The sequence below is a fragment of the Phyllostomus hastatus genome, unplaced genomic scaffold (assembly GCF_019186645.2).
Source record: "Phyllostomus hastatus isolate PE091 unplaced genomic scaffold, TTU_PhHast_1.1 phas_scaffold_182, whole genome shotgun sequence".
In the NCBI taxonomy this organism is placed as follows: domain Eukaryota; kingdom Metazoa; phylum Chordata; class Mammalia; order Chiroptera; family Phyllostomidae; genus Phyllostomus; species Phyllostomus hastatus.
Genome location: NW_025334013.1, coordinates 17,184,500 through 17,210,964, shown reverse-complemented (window position 1 = coordinate 17,210,964; position 26,465 = coordinate 17,184,500). Strand labels below are relative to the sequence as shown.

Genomic DNA, 26,465 nt, shown 5'->3' with positions numbered 1-26,465 from the left:
ATCTCTTGTCTCTTAGATTGTCAAATAAAAAAATGACACCAACCAACACAACAATAGCCATCCAATATGAATGAATTGAAGTTATATCTTTTTTTTGTCAGATCAGCAAAAAAATATATTTTTTGGTGTGCCACAGAATTTATTAATTAGTTTATGTGTGCCCTGAGGTGAAAAAAGTTGAAAATCACTGGTCTAGACTGCCAGGCCATGGCTAGAAAGGGATTCCTGAAGTCTTTAATTTGTTCTCATTTATCACAAGTCCCTTAGGCTGAAAATAGCCAGGACTGAAGATGGGGGATGTGGCTGAGTCTGGCTGGGTGTCAGGAACTGATTCAAAGGTTTGTTTGTTTGTTTGTTTGTTTGTTTTTTAATTTATTTGGGTAGCCAACTCCCAGATCAGTCAGGGAGTCTTTCAGGTATATATAACTTAATTTTAGGGCTCTGTGGGGACCATCCTTTGGACCATTCTGGATCCTGCAGGTCCTAGTAACTAGATGGATCTAGACCTGGAGAAGACCTGCCTCTGGCCTTGTGTTCAGAATGCAAGTAGATATTAGCCACGTGAGGAGGTTATGGCAGCTTAAGTAGAAGCAAATCCAGGAATTTTAGAGCTGCTTAAAGATTATCTAGCTTAGTCCAAAGGGACTTTGAAGATGAGGAAACTGTAGTCCAGAGTGAGAATGATTTCATCTTTGATTTAGAAGGCAGTGTAGAAGCCATCCAGTCTGACCTGTCAACATCAGCATCTTCTTACAGTCTAGGAATGTCTCCTGCAGCATGCCTGATAGCTGGTCACCCAGAGGATGATACAGGGGAAATCATAATTTGTAAAGAGAGAACAGCTCTAATTAAAAGGAGCTAACTGCATTGAAATCTGCTTCCCTGTAGCTTTTATCTTCTCAGTAGTTCTAATTTACTTCCTTTCCTATGTAACATCCCCCAAAGCAAGACCTTCTCAAGTCCCCAAATTAGCAAATATCACTATATCATATACTTTCCTTAACTAAGTTAAAGTATAACTGAAAAAGAACTTTATTGATTCTGTAAAGACAGGGCATTCTGTATTCTTCCATGTGTTCAGAACTTCTTTTCTCAGCTAAGAATCGCTACTTTCTTGGTTTTCTTCACTTTCTCTTCATTTCTGTAACTGGCACTAGCACTCAGCTTTTTCTATGAAACTTTTAATAGATAAACCTACATTTTATCACTTCTTGTGTATAACTGTACAAAACTATCAGGAGTTTTGACAGCAGGACTCACCCCTATAACCTGTCTTCAGTTTCTCCGTTCATATTTGGTAGCTTTGGTGGGCCTCTCCATTTCTGTTACCTCCTTCTTAGCCTGTGAGTGACAGCTTCCCCACTGGTCTTCTTACCTCCAGCATTTTCCTGCCCAAATACAAATTCTTTGCTTCTGTTAGAATGACTTGTATAAAATGCAAATTTTATTGTGTTAACTTCTTTATTCAGTGGTTCCTCAACACCCATTGTTCCACAGATTTTCTGGTAAAGGACTCCTGATGATGGAGGAGCCCTGCTCAACTGGATTTCCAGGAGAGAATTAAACCCTGATGCCATTAGGCATCCATTGTATGTAAATGTATTAGCTTTTTGTCACTGCGTCTGGGATGGTGCTAGTTATGTACAATCTTGAGAACTGAAAAAATAGAACTCTAATCATTTTCTTTGTTCTGTGGTTCAGATTAGGAACCCAGTAAAAATGGAGGAGAGAAAAAATGTATGTTCTTCAGTGGGTCCAGAAGCATGACTTGGAACAACCTCCAGAAAAAAACCCAACACATTTCATTGAAGTCTGGGGTTTCATCTTTAAATGTGTGTGACTATTGCATTCTATTACATAATAAGTCCAGGGTTAAAAGTGTTTTAAAATATTTATCAGTGAATAAAATTGATTTTCCAAGAAGATTTGCCTGGGGTTCATGAACTACAAATAACTCCTTTTTTTTTTGAGCTCTGTAATGGACATTTTATATATAGTATACTACTTAGTCTGTAGGAAAATTGCCCAACATCACACAGCTTCAAATGTCAGAGTCAGTGTACTGACCCAATACATCTCAACTCTATTCTACAGCTTGAAGTTGAGAGTCAAGAGCCTACAAGTCTTTGCTCATTTCTAAGTTTATCTTGACCAGAAGGTAGGGTTTTTTTCTTGGTCAAGTTACTATCGTAATTTTTATAACTCCATACTTCTTTTTTTTTTAAGATTTTATTTACTTATTTTTAAAGAGAGGGAGAGAACCATCAGTGTGCAAGAGAAATGTCAGTTGGTTGGTTGCCTCTTGCATGTGCCCCAGTCAGCGACCAGGCCCACAACCCAGGCATGTGCCCTGACTAGGAACTGAAACTGGTGACCCTTTGCTTTGCAGGAATACACCCAGCCCACTGAACCATGCAGGTCAGGGCCTAATTCCATACTTCTTATGCAAAATGTAACTAACCTTGATGATCCAAAACAAAAATGAACAGTGATGCAGGTAATCCCATCTGATAGGGAATTGTGTCTCTCTTCATTGGATCTGAAACATTAAATGAGTTTTTAATAACAGATACACTTTTCTAATTGTTTTGGCTTAATGGTTATGGCCTTATTGTCATATTTTAAAATTTTATTTGCTTGTTTATTTATTTTAGAGAAAGAGAGGATGGGTGAGCTAGAAACATTGATTTGTTGTTCCACTTATTTATGTATTCATAAATAAGTGGATTCTTGTATGTGCCTTGACTAGAGATCAAACCTGCAACCCCTGCAGCCCTGGTGTATTGGGACGACACTCTAACCAACTGAGCTACCTGGCCAGGGCCTTGAATTATTGTCATTTCTTGAGTACTCTTTATCTAGTTATAGGAACTGGCTTTTTTTGGCAAGAGGAAGCCATCTTACTATTGAAAATTGGTCTCAGGTGAATCCCACCCAGATGACACAGAGTTGATTTCATTTGTGTATGCTTACCCAAAGCACTTGGAAAAGCATAAATGCTAAAGCACCAAGGCCTTAGAAGTTGCCCCCGACCCCCTGCCTCCCCAGTCTGACATTTACCTAGCCATCTGGGATCCAGTTTCTATTAGGTGTTCAGAGAGAACTTCTGGAATTCCCTGTCAGTGGTCACATTCAACACAGAATTTCAAGGAGATCTGGCCCCTTAGCTCCTCTGAGAAGCTGGAACAAGACTGAAATTACTGCTAACGGGGGGGATCGCAGTGGCTGTTTTCAGTCATCTCTGGCTGCACCTCTGAATGTCTGGTTCTTTCAGAAAGCTTGAATTAATGGGGGTCTAAGGGCATCCCCGAAATGGTGTACAGAGAGCCTTGTGAGATTCTTTTATTTGTAACCTCCTGCCTCCTTTGCTGTTCTAAACTCTCTTTTTACCATGAGTTACTAAAGATTGAATTTTAGTACCTTATATCCTTTACATTAAGTAAAAGAGGAAAGAGTTAGACTGGAAGGGAAAGTCCAGAGTTTGGGTTAGAAAACCCGTTGAGTCAAAGGGGAACTTAGCAGAGGAACGGAATGAAAATTATTTCCTTAGACAGTAGACAAATATTCAGGAAACACCTCTGCACCCCAAAGATAGGCACAGCTGCCACACAGTGCCTATTAAAGGGAGGTTCAAAGTTATGAGCAAACAGCTGATTCTCTTGGTTCTTGGGCTGTTGCTCTTGGTGACAGGAAATCTTCTTCCCCAAGCTGCTAGCTTCCTGTTTTATTTTTATTCTTAGCAGATCAGAATGTCCATAACAAGGAGCAGTCTGTTCAAAGGGGTTCTACTCCTTTTTGGAGGCTGAAGGGCTTTTTAAAAAACGTTTGGTCTGGTAGTATGTTGGTTCGCTTTTAAGATCTATGGTATTTAGCTTGGTGTAAGCATTTTGTATCCACAATCAACTTTTGGTGATGAACTGGTGGTATAAGATTTGATGTAAGTAAACCTCTGTTTTGCTTTTTTTGTTGCTTAAGAAGAATTTGGAATATTGGGGACTTGGGTGTGTTACCTTAATGTTTCACCTCTTTTGTCTGAAGCGAATCTGCCATTTCCCCTAGCACAAAAATCACTAGATGTTTTGGATGTCTTTAGTTTCACAAGATAGGGAAACAGGACCACAGCCCAGTGTGCCTTGGCTGGAGTCATAGCCATTTTGTTGAGACTAAAACCCGTCCCTATCCTTGTAAAGCTAGGAATTTGTTAATTAACTCTAAAACAATAGCTCAGCGTGAACCTGAAGTGCTGGGGGATTTCCTGGGGGAAAGGTTCAGCTGACAGGAGAAGAAACAGTAACTGGAAGGTTTCCGGATCTGCTCCAGACACTTCCTGCTGTCTCAAGAGCCTTTTGGCCCAGGTGTGTTGGACCGGATGGGAGGGAGAAAGGGAGCTGTTGGGCAGAAGAGAAAGGACTAAGGAATCTTAAAGCACGGTTTGCTCGGCGTCATGTTTGACATTGAACATGTAAAATTTTCCTTGATATTCTTTCTGTCAATTTACAGACTAAACTTTAGTAGTGTTAATGGATACTGGCAGCTAGTATTTAGTCGTATATTAACAGTCATTCATTAGGGAAGAACTGGAGAAGTTATGTCCTCATGTAGATCAGTGGAATCACTATTAGTCATTGTGGAAATTATCAGATGACAGAAGCTCTTTTTTGATCCTTGTAATTGATCATCTGGAATCCGCTCTGTCCTGCTACGGACTCCCCAAGGACAGGATCTGTAACATCTAGAATCTGCTGAATGGGCTGTTTTCTGAACATGCCTCCTTGCCTCTGGAGATTCTTGTTGGTTGAAGCGTCGTTGTTATTTTAAGGTTTTTAGGTTTTTTATGCTGCTGTGGTACCTTAGCCAGCACTCACCAGTTCAGAATTTCTAAACTTATCTAGCAAGCCTTCTATTAGCAAACCTTAAAAGGGGGGCAGGGGAGAATAGAGGATGGGTCTTAAGAAAGAGAGAACAAAAGAGAAGATGTTTTAAAAAGCTGTTTTAGTTCATATCAAGACAAAAGAGAAAGAGACTCACACAGCCCTGTGTGCCTGGAATTTGTGGTTGAGTAATACTTTCCTGTTATTTCTTTTTTAGGTTGTTTTTCATCATTTAGAACATTGCCTGAAGCAGGTCCACCATGCCGCTAGTAACGAGGAACATCGAGCCAAGGCACCTGTGCCGTCAGACGTTGCCTAGCGTTAGAAGCGAGGAGCTGGAATGCGTGACCAACATCAGCCTGGCAAATGTCATCCGACAGCTGGGCAGCCTGAGTGAGTGCCGCAGAGAGCCTGTGCTTTGCCCTCAGGGGTCGTTGGTGCTCTTTATTTAGTTTCCCTCTCCTCCCGTGTTCCTATTTCTCCCCCATCTGCCTTCCCTAGGTAATGCAAAAATGCATCCCACCCCCCTTTCCCCAAAGAGAGACTCCTTTTTGGTACAGATTCTTCCCCTCAACCTTGTCTTCATCTGCCACCACCCTCTAGGCTCCCTCCACCTCCCTCTCCACCTGCTTCAGAAGAAATCTGTGGGAAGGGTGGCAGGAAGGGCTGCAGCAGAAACTGCAGATGGAATGACAGAGCAGAATTCTCTGTGTGTAAAGTGGGAGGTTCACAGAACAGTATCTTGGGTTAGGGAATGTGTCTGTAATTGCACGAGCTGTTCGATGTAGCCTGACTTTTGTTGAAGCCTCAAATGTGCCAATAGGCTTTATCTACCCGACATTCCACACTCCCTCCCCTTTCTTCCCAAAGAGGAGTAAAGCAAACATGCACTCAGAGAGATTCTGGCGGACTTGTCTACCATGGTACACATTTAATTGTGCTGCAAGCCCCCAGGTCCAAGTTCAGGGTACAAATTACTTCTGCAGTCTCTGAGGTATTGGGAGTTTTGCAAGCTGCGTGAGCACACAGTGACACAAATTGTAGCTGTAGCCATTCTTCTCTAGGAGGAAGATGGGGGAGTAGCCCAGTCTGTTTTGGAGCTGAGGGAAAGCCAGCTTAACTGTAATTTATTTTTTAATTGGCAAGAATGAATGAGACTGTGTTGGGTGGGGTACATGCATGTGGTTTGGATTTCATTCTGAATCAAGCTGAATTTGTTTGCCTGAAGTTGAGGTATGGGAAGGACAGATGCTTGGATAGGCTGTGCATTTATCTAGTGCCACTCCAGCTCCCCATAAGAACTTCCGTCAAAATGCCATTTTAGTGATCTTTTTTCGCAAAGGCATCTTTGTGTGAATTATTTCAGACATTCACCCCTGCTGTCGCATCACTGCCCTTAGTGAAGGCAGTGGAGTATCAAGAAAGCCTGCATTCCCCCAGATGGTAATAGGCCCTGCCTTTAAAATGGGGGCCTGAGGAGACAGAGCTCAGTGACCAGATGATATATGGGGTCCAAGATTCCTAAGCCTTCACCCAGCTCAGAGACCATCTTGGTTGATCCAGGGCTTAGGGAAACCTCGAGGGGTGTCATGAAGAAATGAAACCCTGTCGATGCCTGTCTTACACAAAGGAACATTGACAGCAGTACAACAGCAGTGCGGCTGACAAGGAAGCACATGAAGGCTGCAGAGAGCCTCACTGCTTCTTAAAAGCATCATTTCTGCTTCTGTCACCCTGAGAAGGCCAAATGGGTGGAAGTCAATCACACACTGGTTCCTCCTCCATAAGACAAAGGACAGCTAGCTAATGATGCTTCTTATTCTCACTCAGCAGGAGTTATGCTCTCTCTCAGGTGTTTTTTTTTTTTCAGGATAGTGGTGATGGATGCCATTCTCACTCTTCCACTTGTGATCAGACCACTTCCATCTGAAGGAAGCTGATCTGAGGGCAGGGTCAGCTTGTGCCTACAGAAACAAGATTTCTTTACATCCTGCAGCTGACCAACCCTTTATTCATCCTATAAACATGTACTGAACATATTTTATGTGCCAAATGCTGAGGGATACAGCCATAATAAGAAATGGTATTTCTGCCCCTGGCTGGGTAGCTCTGTTGGTTAGTTGGTTAAAGCATTGTCTGGATACACCAAGGTTGCAGGTTTGATCCCTGGTCAGGGCACATACAAGAAGCAACCAATAAATGCATAAATAAGTGGAACAACAAACCGATCTCTCTCTCTCTCTCTCTCTCTCTCTCTCTCTCTCCCCCCCCTTCCTCCCTCTTTTTTCCTTTCCCTTTCCTTCCCTTCCTCTCTCCCTAAGATCAAGAAATTTAAAAAAAGAAAGAAAAAAAAAAAAGAAATGATCTGTGCTTTCCAGCAGCTTATAATCTATCAGAAGAGACAGAAATAAACAGTTCCTCAGGGGAGAATGGGCAGAGGGTGAGACGGGAACTCACATTTGGTAATTGCCTACTTTATGCCAGGCTTAAATAGGATCTTGGCATAATTTATTTCATTTAATCCTCAATAATTCTGTGAGGGTAGGTGGTAGTATTCCCATTTTTCAGATGAAGAAATGAAGGCTCAAAAAAATAAGTAACTGGCCTAAAGAGACAACAGCCAGTGAGAGGCAGGTCAGACTTCCTAAGGATTTCTCATCTCGGTCCTCTGCCGTCTCTGTCAGTAGGGCCCTGGTTCAGACCTTTGTTGACTCTCTCCTAATCTATTACCCTAGCCTCCCTCTGGCCTTCCTTTCTCTGATCAACCCCCTTAAATCTAGAAATCTAAATATCTTAAAAATCTTAAACCTGTACCCCTGCCACAATGGTCTGCCCAAAACACAAATCTCACTTTCTATTTCTATGATTCTGAATTGTTTGATTTTTTAAAAGTTAAGACTGTGCTTACTTTTGTCATTTAAAAAGTGTTTTTAAACTAAGAGTGCACATGTTAATAACTATCTCCCCTGTTCATTATGGAATTATCTAAGCTTCTTGGTCTGGCATTCAAGACCCTTCAAGACCTGCCTTCCTTTCCAGGCTCATTTTCTGCAATATGCCTTCTTCTATTTTATAGTCTTTAAAAAGACTTTTTTAAAAGGAAAAAAGAGGGGGGGGGAGGGAAGAAGAAAGAACGAATTATCAGCTACATGAGGTTCCTCTCAGCGCATACTTTCATGCCTCCACGCAGGGCCCTTGCTGTTCCCCCTGCCTGGAGAGCCCTTGCCATCCTTATAGCTGATCTTTAAGGCCCAGCTTAGGGATTTTCTCGTTAAAATTGGACTGAGTGTTCCTCTGAGCTCCTATTACATTCGTATATTATTACTTCCCATGTTATATTGAAAATTACCTATATCTCTTAAAAGTTCTTTGAAGGCAGAAATCGTGTATTGTTGGAGTTCAGTAAATGTTTGTGAATGTCATACCTGTATTCTCTTCAGCATTTCATGCTGTTGGTGCACAGTGAACACAGAAAAGGAAGGAATGAATACTGTCTATAGGGAGTGGGAGCCCAGGTGCGAATAAGGAAGGTCATGGAAGGCTGCATAGAAAAGGTTACATTTGAACCAGGTTTTGAAAGATGCTAGGGTTTCATCTAGCAGAGAGGGGCACAGGAATGGGCTCACATGTGATTCGAGCTTATGGTCTTGGCCTCATGCACTGTACTGGAACCAGAAGTGCTCGGGCTAGTAAAGAAAGTGTGATTATGGAATGGATAAAGCACAAAGCTGAAAATTCCACAGCTGCGGATTGCTTTGTGATAGCATATCCAGAATTCTTATTTTCCCTTAGTGCAGTGAGATTGGTATTTCACATACTAGGTTGCCATATCTTAGGAATAAAGGCACAGCCAGTCAGCAAGCACTGTTAACCACCTAGGTGAGTGGGACCCCCACAAGGGTCATTAAGAAATCATGCTCTGATATTGGGTTTTCTAGCCATGTGTAGTGGGCCATGACATTGTGTGTGTGTGTGTGTGTGTGTGTGCGCGCGCGTGCGTGCGCGCGCGCGGGGGTGGGGCATGCTCCAAGGCTCCTACTCAGACTTCAACAAGAGAGCTTCACCTTTTTTAAATCAGTTTTACCTGTTCTAGTTCAACATAAGATTTTGTTTGAAGAGTTCTACTGCAAAGGGAAAAAAAATTGGTTACTGCTTCCAAAATCTTTTGCAAAGTGTGGTATCTATTATGAATGTCCTGATGTCATAGTGGATCCATCTTGTAACCTGAATGAGTGAAATTTAACTCAGAACAAGGCACTCTGGTTTTCTCCTGAGGTCAGACTAATTTTTAATACTTGAAGAATAGGGACTATCAAATTACTGACTGGAATTGTATTTAAAATTTTCTCTAAGCATACAACTTGGGATATTTAGTTATTCCCACTTTTAAAAGTCATTTGATATGGTTGAGCAATATAAGGAAGAATCTCATTGTAACAGCTTACATTTTTAGTTCATTTAATCTTAACAGCAACTCAGTGAGGTAGATACAGTCATCCTTGTTTTACCGATGAGGAAACAAGCTGAGAGGTTGTGATTTGCTGAAGAGCACACAAGTGTAAATAGAAAAAACTGAGACTTAAATCTATATTTTGAAGTCCACGGCTTCTCCATGTATCATCTTGTAGTTCTGAGTATGCCTAGGGCACGGTACAATGTGATGGTGGGGAAACCTTCACACCACTCCACTTTCTCTTTCCAATAGCGTTCTCCATGTTACCGTTTTTATACGTTGGGTTTCTTTGTAAGATTTTTATCTTGAAAATCCCTGTGCCACAGTAAGTCTCTACCTCCACTGTCACTTCTCCTTTCCCCAGGCAGCAGGAAATTCTGGGTGCTCTCTTGGTGACCTAAAGGTAAATTAATTTGGGTTTTTCTTTTCCTCCAGAACAGCTATATGGGCAACAGATATTTTTGAGCCTGGTTTATTTTCCACAAGTAATGTTGCATGTTTCTCTGCTTTAACCTTACACTCATAGTTTTCTGTTACCTGGATGAGCATGGTGCAATGTGGTTTTTACAGGAACTTTGCCATGTTATGGACAGAGATCAGGTAGGATCCTCAGCCTGCCCAGTAGAAGTGCAGCTTGTTAGCCAATTTGAGTCCTTTGAGCCCAGGAGCTTCCCATGGTTGTTTCAGTAACAAAACCATTCAGCGTACAAAGACTTGCTCCTTTCCTTGAATAGGAACTCCTTATTGATGAAATGTACCAGCAGTTCAAAATATGTAGTTGATTGGTCTTATCCTTACTCTCAGGTGACACTGAGAAGGTGAGCTGCAGTTCGCCTGAGATGGCGCGATTTTGGCCTTTTGGACTAATTTTTATCAAGTGTGGATTAAGCATAAAAGAAGTTTAGAAGCTAAAAATCAGAGCCCATGTTAAATAGTTCTCAAAGAAATTATCTTTTGGTTGAGCACAGTCACTTAAGCCTACCTTCACCGTGCAAGTAAAAAACTCAGATGGTATGTTTGTATGAACCACTTTTCATTCCTAGCAAGAATGTGCTTTGTGGCTTGGAATGACAATATGAAGGTAGCGTCAAATTTCTATTATGTTTCTTTGGCTGCAAATTCTCCTTACATTCCAGGGTTGAAAATACAGAAATCTACAGAACTCTTCTTTTTCTTAAAAAAAAAAAAAAAAGACATTGTGGAAAGAGAGCACTGGTATGTTGTTTTTCAGGGAGGTTTAGCTTCTCTTTTTCCCTGAGATGTAGATTGAAGGACTATAGAGCAAGACTTCCAAAGTTGTAGGTTATAAAACATAAAATAAGCTTTTCACTCCTTAGAAGAAGTTGTAAGTCTTTGCTGTGAGTTGCTCATAAGTTAGTTCGAGGCTCCTTGAAGATAGCATTACTCATCATGGTTGTTCAATATACTTTTAAGGCTTCACTGAGGGTATAATTTCTTGTTTTTCATGTTAATTGTAGATAGCTAGAAGGTCCTTCTAACTACCAATCTGTTTTCCAGAACCATTTTACAAGGTGCTTTTACAGAGTAGCAAGGGGCTTAGGGCTATAGGTAAACGTGTAGACATATTATCTCCCCTTCCAGGATTCATCTTTTTGTATTACACCTTCCTGTGCAGCCTGCTTTGAGGTTTCTGACTGTTCAGAAACAGGGTTTGCCAAGAAGACCCTTAGTTATAGGACATGTGCACTGTCCATGTTCTGGAGGATCTGTCCCCGCCTCCGAGACCAAGCACCTGCATATAACCCAACCCATCTTGAGGTGGGGCGTGGAGAGGAGTGGGCAATATGATCTTTAATAGCCAGTTTTTCTGACCATTTATGTCACTTTTATCCACTAATGACTTGGTTTCTCTCTTCTTTCAGGTAAATATGCAGAGGATATTTTTGGAGAGCTCTTTACTCAGGCAAATACCTTCGCCTCTCGGGTAAGCTCCCTTGCTGAGAGGGTTGACCGCCTACAAGTTAAAGTCACTCAGCTGGATCCCAAGGAAGAAGAAGGTAAGGAAGCTGAGCTCAGCATTTGCAGGCTCTGTTGAACAGTTGCTTAGAATTTTTTTCCTGATTTATAAAGAAAAGTGAGGGGAAAAATCGCAGAAACCTATGGAGTTCTGCTTTGAAATGACACCAGTCTGGGTGGGGCAGAGAAACCTTTTTAGCTCTGCCACACTCCCACACACTCCCTCTCCCATTCCCCCAATTCCCTTTCTCAAATCCCCCCTCCCCCAATCTTACTTTGCTACCATAAAAGTACTTGGAAGATTCATTTTTCCTCAGGAGAGGCCTGCACGATCTGGCCACATAGTAAACCTTTGTGTTGCCTCATTTTTGCTCGGTCGTGAAATGGCTGGGCTGCTGACAGCCTTGTGGGGCTTCCCCAGAGGCCGAGAAAAAAACCTGGCTGCAGACAGCCGCAGCCAAGAAACGGAGCAGCTGAGGCCTCTCCGGCTGGTGTGACTCAGTGCTTGCTCCGAAAGCCTGCTGTCCACTTTCTGATGCCTCCCCTCCCCTCTCAGTGTCGCTGCAGGGAATCAATACCCGGAAGGCCTTCCGAAGCTCTACCACGCAAGACCAGAAGCTTTTTGACAGAAACTCTCTCCCAGTGCCTGTCTTGGAAACGTACAACACCTGCGATGCCCCTCCACCTCTCAACAACCTTACCCCTTACAGGTAACCTGGCTAGCTCCTCCCCTTTTTTGGCCTGTGGTTAAAATATTAGATTGTCTTTTTATTTAAAGATATTGTTTACATCAGAGAATTGTATCAAAAAGCTTATTACCTACCCCAGAGTTGCTTGTGGCAGTGGAAGCCAACATTTACCACATAAACATTGTGACTTGTTATTGTCGGGTTTCTGAAATTCATAGTAAATGTAATATATTTTGAAAGTTTGCTGTAGTATTGCATGCTGCAGAGTTTAATTTGGTGTGGCCAGGTCCATCTTGGATTCCATCCAAGGAATTTAGTTATTATAGAACCAAAAGGACTTTGTTATAAGACAGTCCTGTAGCATGCATCCCAGGGGCAACATTCGAGCAAGGCTCCCACTTACCCGGAAACCACTAGATTACCAGATGTTTGGGCGCGTTAGTGGGGCCAGCCTTGTGGACTGGCTGCTCTGGGCCCTGAGGGTCCTTCCAGAGCTTAAGGAGTGACTGGCATTTTTCCAAATGAGTATTGTTCACTTTCTGAACATCCTTTCAGCATTCCCCTCTGAAAGGACCTACACTGCTGGCTGGATGTTAAAAAAAGAAGGTAGCCTTATAGGCACCTTCCAGCCTTTCCCCTCTCGTGGTCTGGTAGTGTTACCATCCTGCAAATAACCACTGAGCAGGGGCAGAAAGCAAATATTTATCTTGCTTGCATCCATAAATATCTTTGGAATGGGTAAAAAGTAATTACAGATAACTGAAGGCAGGTATCTTCTGTGATACATGGGTATACAGCAAAGTAGAGCTTATGGGAGGAGATTCAAGGACACGCACCTGATCCGGAGAGCCTGGAATGGGAGCATGGTGGCTTCTCACACAGATACCGAGAACGTATATGGCATCTCTCCTATATTATTATTGTGTGAAACTGTGTCTCTTGGCTTTTGAAGGGGCTAGCTGGCATAGTTGGACAGAGATTTGACTCTGCAGCCTTGATCATTTGCTTGCTTTCGGGCAGAGTAGTTGTGGGGCAGAAGGGAGCACACACTTGATTAATACTGAAGGGAGTATGGTAGGGTACTGTAGGGTAGGATGAGCAAGTGATATAAAACAGGTTTGTTTTTTAGGTATGGTGTTTTCCTTTTTAACTTTCTCCTTTCAGTTATCTGAATTTTGCCTAACAGAAATGAGAAAAGGTGTAGCTAAATCAATAAGATTTAATATAAAAATCATTAGTGTTTGATTTGGACCTGCTTTCTGTGTGTTGTGATAGGATTGGAAGCCAGGGCATAGAATTGCCTTTCTAATTCTTTGAGTTCAGAATAGTATTAAAATAAATGTCCACCCCTAAGCATATGCTTTCTCGAAAGTGAAAGAGACTGGTGCCAAAGTGCAGGATTCTAACCAGTATGATCGAATCTAAAAGATAACTCCTGCCCTAACACTCAGTAACTCACTCTATTCTGTCACAGCCACTAAAAGATGGTAATTAAATCTTGTGGTCTGTCCATCTAAAACATCTGGCCATCTTCTCAATGGGGCCCCCTAGTGGTTGGGGAGCTGGGGGCAGGTGCTGAGCTATGCTAGAAGAGAGCAAGAAGGTGGAGTGCTGTGGTTATCTCTTTTCAGAGGAATAACAGCTGCCCACTTATATACATTGATCTGTATATATGTATACATGGGTACAAATGTGAACCTACGCGTGTGCACAGGTTTCAGGTGGGTGGGAAGCCACAAATGCTTTCTAAAGGGTCCAGAGAAATTGGTGCGAGGGAAGAGAACCGATGGCGGAAATCCCCTCTGATGTGCCAGGGTATCCAGATATCCTCAGGGAGATGGCTGTAGCCATGCAGATCATTAGAAATAACCAGGATTCCCTGTTGCTATAGCCCATTCTTTGTCCTGACCATGCATATTCCTCTACCAGGAATTGAAAGTAAGGCTAAGGTTCTTTAAAACCCAGATAAATACAGAGGTGGCATTCAAGAGGCATTGGAATGCTGATATGGGAGAGAAAGTGTGCAATCAATTTGAATGACTTCTTGATTCTTTAGTGTAAAAACTGCTAACTGGTAGGTATTTGGAATATTGGATTTGGTTAGGAGCTCATCTGTCTACTGACAGCTACTTATCTTCATTTCTATCCCAGGGACGATGGGAAAGAGGCACTCAAATTCTACACAGACCCTTCGTACTTCTTTGATCTTTGGAAGGAGAAGATGCTGCAGGACACCAAGGATATCATGAAAGAGAAGAGAAAGCATAGGGTGAGGGGAAAGGGGCCTCTGTTCTACACATCAGTAGGCACGATTGTGGAGGGGGGATAAAAAGGAAGCCAATCTTATGTGAAGTAATCATTCCAAGTGGTTGCTTGCTTGGATGCCAGGTGAAACTCTTTAAAAAAAAATGTGTCCACTCCAAGCACAACCAAGATGAAAGTATAAATCACACCAAAAATGTGTTTGTTCCCCCCAGCACTATTAACAGTTGAGTATATTCAGGCTGAGTTTTAGAAATTGACTTTTCTATTCACCATTTATTTCTCTTGCAATTTGCACCTGGCTCTGCTGGACATTCAAGCTAGGCTGGTCCCTTCCCTGCCAGTTTTGCAGCTCATTTCTCAGAGATCAGCACAAGGCTGTACAGTGTTTGATTTGCAACAGGAGCACTTAATACCTTCACTACTGGTGGGTGGGGCGGGGGAGGGACATAGGCCTGGTTTCAGGAGATGCTCCTCTCCCCTTAGACCCCCAGTGATGTATATAAGCATATATGACCTACCAGTTACAACCTCACAATCCCATTAGCATGGCTGACAGGAGGCCCAAGAGAGTGCCAGGGGCTAGTCAGCCACACAGGCTGAAGAATCCCTCCTTGGCTGTTTTGTTTTGTTTTAACTATTTCTTTATACCTGCCTCAGATATCTACAGCTATCATTACTTCTCATTTCTCTTGACTAACGTTAGTGGCAGAGTCAGTAACAAGGAGCTATTTACTAACTTCCTAACAATTAGAGCTGCTCAAAAACATGAATGAGTTACGCAAAAAGGTAGTGAGTTTCTCATCACTAGAGGTGTTTGAGCCCAGAAGGTAGTTTGGATTAGGTGACTTCTGTGTCACTTGAAACCCAGTAAATTCTGTAAATTCTGTAGTTACTATATGTTGTCTAGGCAAGTCATCTGGGGGGGGTGGGGGGAGTGCATCCGTGAGCGGGGGTGGAATTGTAGAGAACTTTGGAAAATGTTTTACAAAGGATCTTCTATTTCTTTTCATCATAGAAAGAAAAGAAGGATAATCCAAATAGAGGGAACGTAAACCCACGTAAAATCAAGACACGTAAGGAAGAGTGGGAGAAAATGAAGATGGGACAAGAATTTGTGGAATCCAAAGAAAAGCTGGGGCCTTCGGGGTAGGTGATGTTTCTGTTCTGTCGGTGGCAGTCTTTGAAGGGGCTGGAAAACGCCAGTCGGACCGCTGTGGTGGGACGCCTTTCACAGCTCCTGATGTCTGGCTGTGTGGCTCCACTCGATACCACTGTTAATCAGCTACTTTGAAGTGCACCCATCTGGTGACTAAAATTTGGTAAATAAATCAAGGCTCCGCAGTTTAAATGAGGTGACCGAAGTGGTCTGGAAAAGAGAGTTTGTGGCTTCTAGTCCCTGACTCTGCCAGACGATGGTTGTCCAAGGGCCTCAGAGGAAATACTGGAAAGGAAAGAAAAGCGGTCCTGGGAGCCCTTGGCCTCCAGAGCATTTGGCTTGAAAGTAGTGCCTGAGAGCCGGGCCTTCCACCGGAGTGGGGACGGCCCGGTGGAGAATCCGTGCACATCTCCAAAGCAGCTTCTCCATCGGCCTTTGCCAGTCTCGGGGGAGAGGCGGGCCAAGGGACTGGGAGCGGACCTCGAGGCAGTGTGGGAGAGGTCGCTCAGCCGGCACTGAGGTTGTGTATCTCCACAGAGAAATGGTGGGTGTCAGTCTGAGCCCATTTCCCAATACCAGGCCCCACTAGAGGTTTAAAAGGGCGGGGGATGGTTTTAAAACTCGGTTTGATGCTTATGCTAGTGTCCAACCTGTGTGACATCCACAGTCAAGTCACCACGACTGCTTGGTGGAGTGTCGCCCTGGCTTTTCCCCTAAATACATTGCCTCCTGACTGTCAGAGAACCGTGCCAGCTGGTGCCGGGTGTCTAGGAATGATGAAAGGAGAGAGTTGAGTTGTTCTTGCTTTTAGAAATAACTCTACCATGAAAATCTTGACTTTTAAAAATCTTGACACTTCTGACACTTGTTCTTCCTGGATTAAGAGGTTTGTTCTAAACAGCGAGGAGGATGGCGAGAGGGAAAACGAGTCTTTCTCTCTACAGGGAATCGGCCCTGAGGGCGCCTCTGTTACCTTCGCCTCCCAGTGAAAGGGCCATTTTGATTCTGTGCGGTCCCGTCCTGCTCAGACAGGCCCTTGTCGTAGGTTCAGTGACTCCAAGGCCAGGAGCTTGCATATTTAGTATATGCCAACTATTTTGTGGGGTTGCTTTTTTAAAATTATTTTTAATTTTTTACATTTTTTTATGGAATGGGGATGGTAAAAATAAGGACTTTGCCTCCCATTTCCCTGTTGTCGAAGAGATTTGGGATCGGGCTCCATGGCTGTCTGCCGGGTTGTGCTTGAGACGAACCTGTGAAGAGATGTGCCAGGCTTGCAGGGCCCCGGCCGCGGGGGGTTTCCGCATCAGCGCACCCTTTGATTCCGTTAGTTCCCTCCAACTCTCCTCTCCCTGAGGTCTATTTTAAATGTGTTCCTTAGAACCCCACAATGGTGGCAAGAAGGAGGTGGGGTGCGACAGGCCACATTTTGCTAGCTGCTGCTTGGCATTTGTTTGTTTGTTTGTTTTTGTTTATTTGGAAGTTTATTGTTCACCCAGAGCATATTCACCCAGGGCCCAGTGCTCTGAGGGGCGGGTTTTCACGAGGCAAGCCCCAGCACCATGCCTTAGCACCCTGCTCTAATCAGCAGCTCATTACTGATACGAGTCCTGATACAGAGGCCATGTCTGACTACCACACAGCACCTTGCACTCGTCCTCAGTTTGGTTTCGCGGTCAGATGCCTCCTTGGCCTTTGAGCACTCCAGAGGCTTGCCGGCCTCGGAACCAGGCTGTGCACCGGTCACGTGACTGTAGCTCACTAGCCTCACTAGCCTTGGGGCTTGGCTTAGCCCTTTGCCACCAGACAGACATTGGGATTTGGGGTTAGGCTACCGCTATCCAAAGGCTAACATTTGGGAGAGAAGTTAAAAGAACTGCTGGGTTTTTTTGTTTTTGTTTTTAATCCTCACCTGGGGATATATTTATTCATTGGTTTTAGAGAGAGAGGCAGGGGGTGGGGGGGCGGGGAAGAGAGAGAAACATCAATCAGTTGTCTCCCATACATTGCCTGACTGGTGACCAAACCTTCAACCCAGGGTAGTTATGTGCCCTAACTGGGATTGAGCCTGTGACCTTTCAGTGTACAGGATGATGCTCCAGCCACTGAGCCACACCAGCCAGGGCAGAACTGCTGGGTTTTTGATGAAGCCAACACTGAGAAAGGATTAGCATAATTTTGGTAGTCTGGGCTGAATCCCATTCCTACAAATAATCCAGCAGAAATACCTGGGAGATGGTAACAATAGCATATTTAGTCTTAGTATAAAATTTTAGTATAACAAAAACTGTGGGGAATATACTTACTTTATTTCCCCCTGATAGCTTTTGTACCAGATACATTTTTGAGGGGTCTCTTAAGAAAATGAGAACCCTGGCTGGTGTTGCTCAGTGGATTGAGTGCTGGCCTGCGAAGCAAAGGGTTGCCAGTTCGATTCCCAGTTAGGGCACATGCCTGGGTTGTGGACCAGCTCCCCAGTAGGGGGAGCACAGGAGGCAACCACACACTGATGTTTCTCACCCTTTCTTTCTCCCTTCTTTCCCCTCTCTAAAAATAATAAATAAAATCTTTAAAAGAAAAAAATGAGAGTATCACTGACCTTTTAAATGACACTCTTCATGTTGGGTCCACTGTCAGGTACCCACCCACCTTGGTGTACCAGAATGGCAGCATCGGCTCTGTTGAAAATATGGATGCAAGCAACTACCCACCACCACCACTGTCAGACTCCACCTCTCCACCTTCTTCCTTCTCAGAGGACAGCTTGCCTCCGCCTCCCGTGGAATTCAGGTAAATGATGGTACCTTTCCATCTACTCTGGGTAGTTAAAAACTCAAGAACAAACCAGAGCTCCAGATCCAGGCCAGGACCACTAACATAATGTCAAGCAACTCTGTCTAGATAATACAAATAATTAATATTTATCAAGTGTTTGTAAGGTGCCAGGCATTGTGCCAAATGGTATATATGTTACTAAATTCTCACAAGAGTCCTCTTGAGATAGGTACCCATTTTACAGATGAGTAAATGGCAAGACACAGAGAGTTCAGTGAACTTACCTGTGGTCACAGAGCCAGTAAGAGGCAGAATCCAGCTGATTGGAAAGCAGCTCTGTGACTCCAGAGCCTGTGTTCTGTACTGCGAGCTACACCCGAAAAAATAGAAGTCACCAAACTAGTGTCTTGTATTTTACTTAGCTTTAACTCAGCATGAACTGAAGCGGTGTAATTTACTATCCGTAAAATATTTATGACACCTTGTCCAATTATCTAGGAACCTAGCAGACAGTCACCTTTTTCTCCTGTTGCTCCTGGTTCATTTCCCTGTTGGATAGACTCTCCAGAGAGAATGAAACAAAGAGAAAGGAGAGATGAATTGAGAACCTGTTTATTTTGATATTTGTCAGTGTCCCTGGCAGGGGTACACAGGGAAAAGAGTTAGCAAGTGCTGGCCGGCAAGGGCCGTTAGGTGTGTTCGCATTTCAGTTTCCTCACAGTCACTTTTAACTTTCTGGTGCCAGGTACCCTGTTGTCCTTGGACACTGTTCTGTCAGAGGCTGGATATGTTGGGGACCCCTCAGCTGGAAACCCAAAGCAGTGCTCCACACATCCCTCCTACCCCCATTTTTCTTGGCTCTTGAAACCACGAATCCCAAATCTCCTTCTGCCTCCCAAATCACTTCCTGCCGGTTTTTGTGTCAGATGCAGCTAAGGCTCGAAGGTCTGTGGAAAATTCCAAGATGGATGCTTTTCTAAGGAGCAGCTGTTAGTGCAGGGCAGATACAAATTTGGAAAAAGAAGCCCTCGGCCTCACATGTGGCCTGAGACCTTGTAGCTGAGCATGCCTGACCCCACAGAGGTGCACCTTAATCCTCTCAGCCCAGCTCAAGTCTGGTGGCACATCCATTTCCTGTCTCTGCTGACCTCAGACCCTCCATTCTTTCCCAGGTTTTTACACATGAACTCTGAAAATACCTTGCCTAAATCTGTACCCCGCTCAGGTTTGGTCAGCTTGGCTTGGGTTTCCTGCCCTTGTACGATCTAGTGAATGTTAATAGCCTGAGGAACAGAAGGTGGGTGGGTGGTGGCTCTTCCTTGCATGTCTTCATATTCCTGGCTCCTGGATTAAACCGACTATTCCTGCCCTGACTGGTGTGGCTCAGTGGGTTGGACCAGACCAAAGGGTCACCGGGTCAGTTCCTGGTCAGGGCACATGCCTGGGTTGCAGGCAGGGTCCCTGGTTGGGACCTTGCGAGAGGCAAGTGATTAATGTGTCTCTCACACGTTGATGCTTTTCTCCCTCTTTCTCCCTCCCTTTCCCTCTCTCTAAAAATAAATAATTTCTTTTTTAATTTAAAAGCCTAACTGTTCCTTTTAGAGGAAGGGTTAAGGAGAAGACCTTTTCTTAGAGAGCTGAAACCTAGGTGATGATCTTGACCAGCCCCTCTCTACTGCTTCAGGTAGTTTTTCTCAATTTCTGCTTAGACTCCTCTGCTGATGAGAAGCTCATTACCTTACAGGGCTGCCCATTTCATTGTTAGTCTGTTCTGACCATTTCCAGGTTATTCTTTCCATTCGATCGAAAATGAAATGATATAGTCAATCACAGTGAATTTAGGCTTGTAGATTAACTAACTTGCCTACAGGTGGATATTTGCATCCTGAAAGTAATGGTGCATCTTTTCTTTTTAGCTACCCAGCAGACAACCAAAGGGGTTCTGGCTTAGCTGGACCCAAAAGATCCAGTTTGGTCAGCCCAAGCCATCCACCACCAGCTCCTCCTCTGGGCACTCCACCAGGCCCCAAGCCTGGCTTTGCTCCACCCTCTGCCCCTCCACCTCCACCTCCAATGATAAATGTCCCACCCCCACCGCCACTTGGAGAATTTGTATCCCCAGTGACCCCACCACCACCTTCACCACCCTCTTTCCCACCTCACCCTGATTTTGCTGCCCCTCCACCTCCTCCCCCGCCACCGGCAGCTGACTACCCAACCCTCTCACCACTTCCCTCATCCCAACCAACAGGAGGGGCTCCTCCTCCTCCCCCTCCGCCCCCTCCTCCTGGGCCACCTCCTCACCTTTACTATGATCCAGATGGCCAGCCTGCTGCACCACCACCACCACTTTCTGATACACCCAAGTCCAAGTCCTCCTTGCCTCCTGTGAGTGATGCCCGCAGCGACTTGCTTTCAGCCATCCGTCAAGGTAAATCCCAGTGGTGGTCCGGGACCGTGAAGCATTGTCTTTCTGCAGCTGAATGACCGGTTGGAGGGTGGGCGAGGGGTTCTGTTCCCTTCCCAGGGAATAGCTTTCATTGGAGGGAGAGAGGTGGGGACCTTAGGCCTCAGGCCTTTTCAGCCTGAAGAAAGACTTTACCCTAAAAATATGGGGATTTAGATTTTTTCCATCCTGGTTTAAAGTAAAGAATTCTTAACCTGGGATCATTGAACTCCTTGAAAATTGTGCTTTGTGCCTGTTTGTGTCCATTTTGTGCCCCAGAGAAAAACAAGAATCACTGTCATAACAGGTACTTCTTCAGCTGAACTCAGTCCTTGTTCACTTTTTGCCTTTCATATTCTTCCTTTCTGCTCGCTTTCCCTCTTTCCCACCCATTCCCTTCTCCCTATTTTTTCCCCAACCCTGTCCCTCCTCCGTCTCCTTTTCTCCCCTCCTTCCTCCTCTCATCATCGTCTCACCCTCATGGAGCATTTTTTTCTTTCTGTCAGAGTCCAGGTCAGGCGCCAGGGGCTAGAGTGGCTTCCTGTTTGCGAGCCTCAGGGAACGAGCACTGTCTGAAGGGGACAGCCCGGGGCTCTGTGGGCGTCAGCGAGTCGGGCAGGCCGTGTGCCTGCTCAGGGGGCTGTGGTGGCCAGTCCCCACTCAGAGCCTCGTGAGGGCTGCCACCCTCACCAGCCCGAGTGCTGGAAACGGGGAAGGACGACAGGCTGTCTTTCAGTCGTACCTGAAATGGTATGCACCAGGGCCACCATTTCATAAACCTTCGTTTTTGTTTTTTCCTGCTTCCTCCTTTCCTGAGGATCCTTCTCTTTTGCTGTCCCTTCCCATGTTCTACCAGCCAGCGGCCATTCTCCCTCCCTCAGCCCTGCATGGGTTCTGAGACTGACTCACCTTCTTCGTAACCCTTCTCTCTCTCCCACTAGGATTTCAGCTGCGCAAGGTTGAGGAACAGCAGGAGCAAGAGAAGCGGGATGTTGTGGGCAATGACGTGGCCACCATCTTGTCCCGTCGTATTGCTGTTGAGTACAGTGACTCAGAAGACGACTCCTCCGAGTTTGATGAGGACGACTGGTCGGATTAAGTCGTTCTGCCTGCTCCCACCTCTTTTCTTCCTACCTGCCTTCCTCGATGCCTGCCCCAGCAGTCCCCTGGGGGGAAAGGGGAGGAAAAAAGAGAATATCAAGAGGCCAAAGCCGTCCCTGAAGCTACCAAAGATATATCCAAGCGCTTCCTCCAAATCAGCATGTATCTCCCACCTCCCATGGTCAGGCCCCACGGGGCGCCTGAGGTGTTCCCTCTTCCCTTCAAGTGACTGTTGCATATTGGAGAGAAGGGAAAACCCCAAAGCTGATCCTTTTGAGTAGGTTTGAAGTGGAGTTGGTGCCTTTCCCTAGGAGCCATTTTCAACTGTGGTCTCCTCCCAAAATCCTTGCCCTCAGCCACTTCGAATAATGCCAGCTACCTTCTGACCCTAAAGCCTGCATGGACACAGCTGGCCCCTTTCCCGTGCACTGAGAGGTCAGCGCGGGCTGCATGCCCCAACAGCCAGACTGCCGCACCCTTCTGCCCCGGTCAGCAGGGTGAGGCTGCCTTTTGCTAGGCTGTTTGTGTATCTGGATCCCCTTTATTCCAGGAGCCATCGTGCCCCTAAAGAAAGTCTCAGCCCCTCTGCCCAGAAATGACGCCTTTCTGAAGACTGAGGTGGCTGCCTCCCTCCCAGGCTGCCTCTCCTGAGTATGGTGTTTGGGTGTCCTTTACATGCCCTTTTCTCACCCTCAGATGCCTCTGGACACTGTAGCCCAGTTATGACCTCTTAATACGTATGACCAAACTGGCCCTGACACACAGGGATCTGGGCCTCTGCTGGATGTCAGGAGCCGAGCTTAAGACTTGGGACTGCAGGACGGGGAAGATGGGGGGACTACTCGGTCCTGCCTTTTTAATGATGCTAACGTCTAGAGATGGGAACTGACTTGCTCAAGGTCACACAGTTGGATCGTGACAGGGCTAGAGCCCAGGGTTTCTGATTCCAAGTCACCTGTGCTTTCTGGGACCAAATAGTGGACACCTGCTGGAGCCTGGGCAGAGCAGCCTTGACTCTGTGCTGCTCCAGACCTCACCGTAGGTGAGGGTCCCAGCAGGAGGGCCCAGGGCCTGTGCCAGGCTCGTCAGTGCTGCTCAGACCCTTCTGTGTAGCCTCAGAAATCTTTGCTTCCTCTTTGCGACCACTAGCCACCCACATGGCCTTGGGAGCTGCCCCTCTGGGGAACTAGAGGTAGTGAGAGAAGGAAGGGGGTGGGCAGCTTTGACAGGTGCTGTTTTCAATTCCTCTGCAACTCCTCCCCCTTTTATTTCCCCAATTTAAGCGTAGGTTCTGCCAACTGTAGAAACCTCAGTCTCTCGAGCTGGCAGCCACCGCAGGTAGCTGCCTGGGGGGCCTGGCAGCCGTGAGGAGGGCTGAAAAGCAGAGGGGCTCTGGGTCTTGTTTCCAGCTCCCCTCCTCACTACACACGGGGATGTTCCCTCCCTCCCTCCCTCCCCTTTTTTCCCAGAGCTAATACACAGGTGCTATTATTCAGAAAAAACTGGTCAGCTTTGGCCGGCAGTGAGGCTTCTTCTCTTCTGCCCTAACTATTGTGCCTTCTCTTCTGCTGAAACCGGCTTCTCCTGGCTTCTCCTGCTTTCAGAGCCCTGAAACAAAGAGAAACAGGATCTGCCTCTACCCGGCACAGCAAATGGTTGTAGTAATTGCCAAAGCCTTCATAAACCCCTCCGGCTCGAGGAGAGTGTGTAATCATGGGTACTGCCGCTGTGCCCTGGCTGAATGCTCCCCCTCTGCCTTTTTCCCTTGAACTAGGGCCGAGACTGAGCTTGTAGGGCCAGCGTGCCCTCCTGTTGGGACTGCTCTGGAGTGTGCCCTCCTCCCTCTCCCCAGGTCAGGTGTCCCTGGCACGGGGCCAGCACCTGGCTCTGGTGCTGAGCATGCTGGGCTGTGTGTGCCCCTCCCTCTCTTCCCACCTTGCACTTCGGAAGCTGAAGGCACATTTTTCAGAACCCTAAAATGGCCGTTGAAGGTGCCCCTGGCTGCAGCCCAGGAGGGGTTGGAGAGACAGGCAGAGGGCAGTGGTTCTCCCAAATAGGAGTCCTGGGGCCTGGCCAGGCCAGGGTTTGGGCCTAATGGCTTTGACTAAATCACCCCCACCCCCCTCCTTTCCGGAAAAAGGGGGAGCCAGTGCCATTCTGACCTTGAAGGGGGTGGTGTTAGCCTGGCTTCTGGAATGGACAGTCCAGGATGGAAAGGTCTGGGGGCGGGGTGGGGGGGGGCACTGCTTGCAGAAGGTAGGATTAGATCATTAGCTCAGTGACCTCCTAGGGTTTCGATGTGCTGTGTTCTCATCCTACAGCTGGTTTGGTAATGATCTGCAAGTCCCGGAGAGCAACAGCACAGCTCTGCCTGACGCTCTCATTAAAATCTATGCAGCCAAGCCTGGAGCTTTGTAGCAGCCGGCCTTGGGAAGCCTCCTCAGCTGGGGGGTGGGCTGGGGCCCAGTCAGCTGAGAGGCCCTCTGGGCTCTACTTACACATATGTGCAAATCCCACCCCCCACCCCCCCCACCAAATGCTTCTTTAAACCTGGAGTCCTTTAAGATGATAAAGGACTCTATGCAGGTAATCATGTGTCTTTGGACTCTTGTAATTGTAGAATGCAAAGTTTAGTGATTATTTATACTGGGCCCGTGAGGACTCAAGCACTGAAGCCAACGAGCCACCTCCTTTCCTGGTCTGCTCAGCCCAGGGGACCCGCCCCCATTCCTGTGGCCCCGGGGCCCAGCTTCCAACGGACAGGCTGTGTTAGGAGTGACTGGTGGCTTTGCCCCAGTTATGAGACGAGTACATTCCAAAGGAGCAGCCTCTGGGAGGGGGCAGGCCCTTGATCCCTTGGAAGCTCAGAGCAGCCACCCCAAGCTCCAGCTTGCCTCCGGAAGCTTGAGCGCCCTCAGAAACGACCCTGGCCAATGTCACCGCAGAGCTGAGGCGGTGTTGTCAGGGCTAATGTGAAATCTCTTCCCGTGGCGCCGATCCTCTGGCTCTGCAGCGCCAGCTTGGACAGATTGAGGTCTCTGTGGCTTTGGTGACCCTGCTTAAGCATTCCCATCGTGTCCTGGCTCTGCTCTCAGCATGCCTCCCACTGCAAACCCCTCACCTGACTCGAAGGCCTGGGGATGGGACAGTGCCCCAAGGCCAGGGGCTTGTGCTCAGGAGACGAGTCAGCCTTCCTAGGGGCATCAGGCTTTGAGCTCTACTGGGGTCCTGCTGACCTGGGGACCAGGTGTTGCCCAGAGACACACCTTGCTTCAGTGAGTGCTAGGGAACAATGTTATTAACTTTACTCAGTTAACTCACTTGAGAAACTAACCAGTTTTCACTTACTGTATAGAATGATGTACGTGTAGGAGAGTGAGCCATAATGCTCCCAAAGTGCCTTCTTTTCTCTGATATAAGCATATTTGTAAGGACCTATTCCCGTGGATTCTTGGGTGTGTTTGCCACATCGAGGTGTTCGGGAGCGAGCACACATGTAGTGGGGACACAGGCTGAAAATGGGTCCCTTTTCCCCAAGGACGGAGAAGGAGCTTCAAGTAGAGATCTGAGCAGTGGGCTTCAGCCAAACCCCAAAGCGGCCCTTTCCCTTTGCCCTACTACTCAGGTCCTCAGAAGCATGTCCAGTTTTTTAAAGCCCTGTGGCTCCCAGCCTGGTCTCGCTTCCGAGCCAGGCTCATGTGCCTACCACATTAGCTCCCCAGTGACCCGAAGATTCCATGTAACTGTATACAAGCCAATATTTTAAATAATTTGATAAAATCTTTGTAGCCACTCAGCCACCTCTGGTGTGTGTGTGTGTTTTTTAAGATTTTATTTATTTATTTTTAGAGAGGGAAGGGAGAGAGAAAAAGAGAGAAACATCAATGTGCGGTTGCTGGGGGCCGTGGCCTGCAACCCAGGCATGTGCCCTGACTGGGAATCGAACCTGCGATACTTTGGTTCACAGCCCGTGCGGAGTCCACTGAGCTATGCCAGCCAGGGCTGTGGTGTGTGTGTTTTTTAATGGGAGAAGTGATGAGAAGGGGGCCCGTTGAGAGTCACAGGTGGTGGCCAGAGCTCTAGAGGGAGGTCCAGTGTGGGTGGGCTCAGAAGGCCTCTGGGTGTGGATGGTACACCCTATTCGGAAGGTGGGGATGAAGGCCAGAAACCATTCTGATTTAGGAGGAAGCCCAAACTGAGGGACCTAGAGGCGCAGATCCCCAGACTCCCCTCAGCTGAGAGGAGTGTGCTGGGAACTCCTTGGGTCAGGTGGAATGCTGATGCTGCCTCCCAGCATCTGGCCAGCATCTTGTCTGCCTCAGACCCAAACAACTTCCCTTAAATAGAGCAATTTACAATGGAATCCAAGAAAAGGTTTAGGCTGCCCCAAGCCCCTCTCCCAGGTGAGGGGGCTGGGTTTACATTCTGACCCCAAAAAATGACCTACCCAGGAAGCAACGGTTGTGGTTCTGAGCACAGCTGCTGCGGGTAACTGTCCCTGGGGGTAATTTACAAAGAGACGCCCAGTTCCAGGCCCAAGCAGAAGCAGTGAGGTGGTCCGGGAGAGGGGCGGGAGTGGGGTTGGTGACTGCTGGTCAGGTCTGTTCAGCGAGTCACCCACTGGCGTCCCAGGAGAGGGAGCAGAAGTTTTGAGTTGTCAGCAACTGCTGTGCCAGCCGCTCTGAGCTCATCGCTGGAGGTGGGGGTGCAGGGGAGGGGGCGAGGGAGCCAG

At 46.4% G+C, this 26,465-nt stretch overlaps 1 protein-coding gene across 2 annotated transcripts in view; it reads left to right on the top strand.

Moving 5' to 3' along the window:
* The window catches only part of WASF2 (WASP family member 2), a 67,691-nt gene extending 42,158 nt beyond the window's left edge, over nucleotides 1–25,533 (top strand). Inside the window, exons 1-9 of one of the 2 annotated variants that reach the window (XM_045858962.1) lie at nucleotides 3,788–3,937; nucleotides 5,089–5,264; nucleotides 11,208–11,342; nucleotides 11,858–12,011; nucleotides 14,142–14,259; nucleotides 15,271–15,401; nucleotides 18,049–18,201; nucleotides 20,103–20,617; nucleotides 21,574–25,533. In XM_045858962.1, the coding sequence (XP_045714918.1) occupies nucleotides 5,132–5,264; nucleotides 11,208–11,342; nucleotides 11,858–12,011; nucleotides 14,142–14,259; nucleotides 15,271–15,401; nucleotides 18,049–18,201; nucleotides 20,103–20,617; nucleotides 21,574–21,731 (1,497 nt within the window). In that variant the 5' untranslated portion in view covers nucleotides 3,788–3,937; nucleotides 5,089–5,131 and the 3' untranslated portion in view covers nucleotides 21,732–25,533. Of the gene's footprint in view, nucleotides 1–3,787; nucleotides 3,938–5,088; nucleotides 5,265–11,207; nucleotides 11,343–11,857; nucleotides 12,012–14,141; nucleotides 14,260–15,270; nucleotides 15,402–18,048; nucleotides 18,202–20,102; nucleotides 20,618–21,573 lie in introns of those variants that run through there. The other variant, XM_045858961.1, reaches the window with a different exon arrangement.
* The last annotated feature ends 932 nt before the right edge of the window (nucleotides 25,534–26,465 follow it).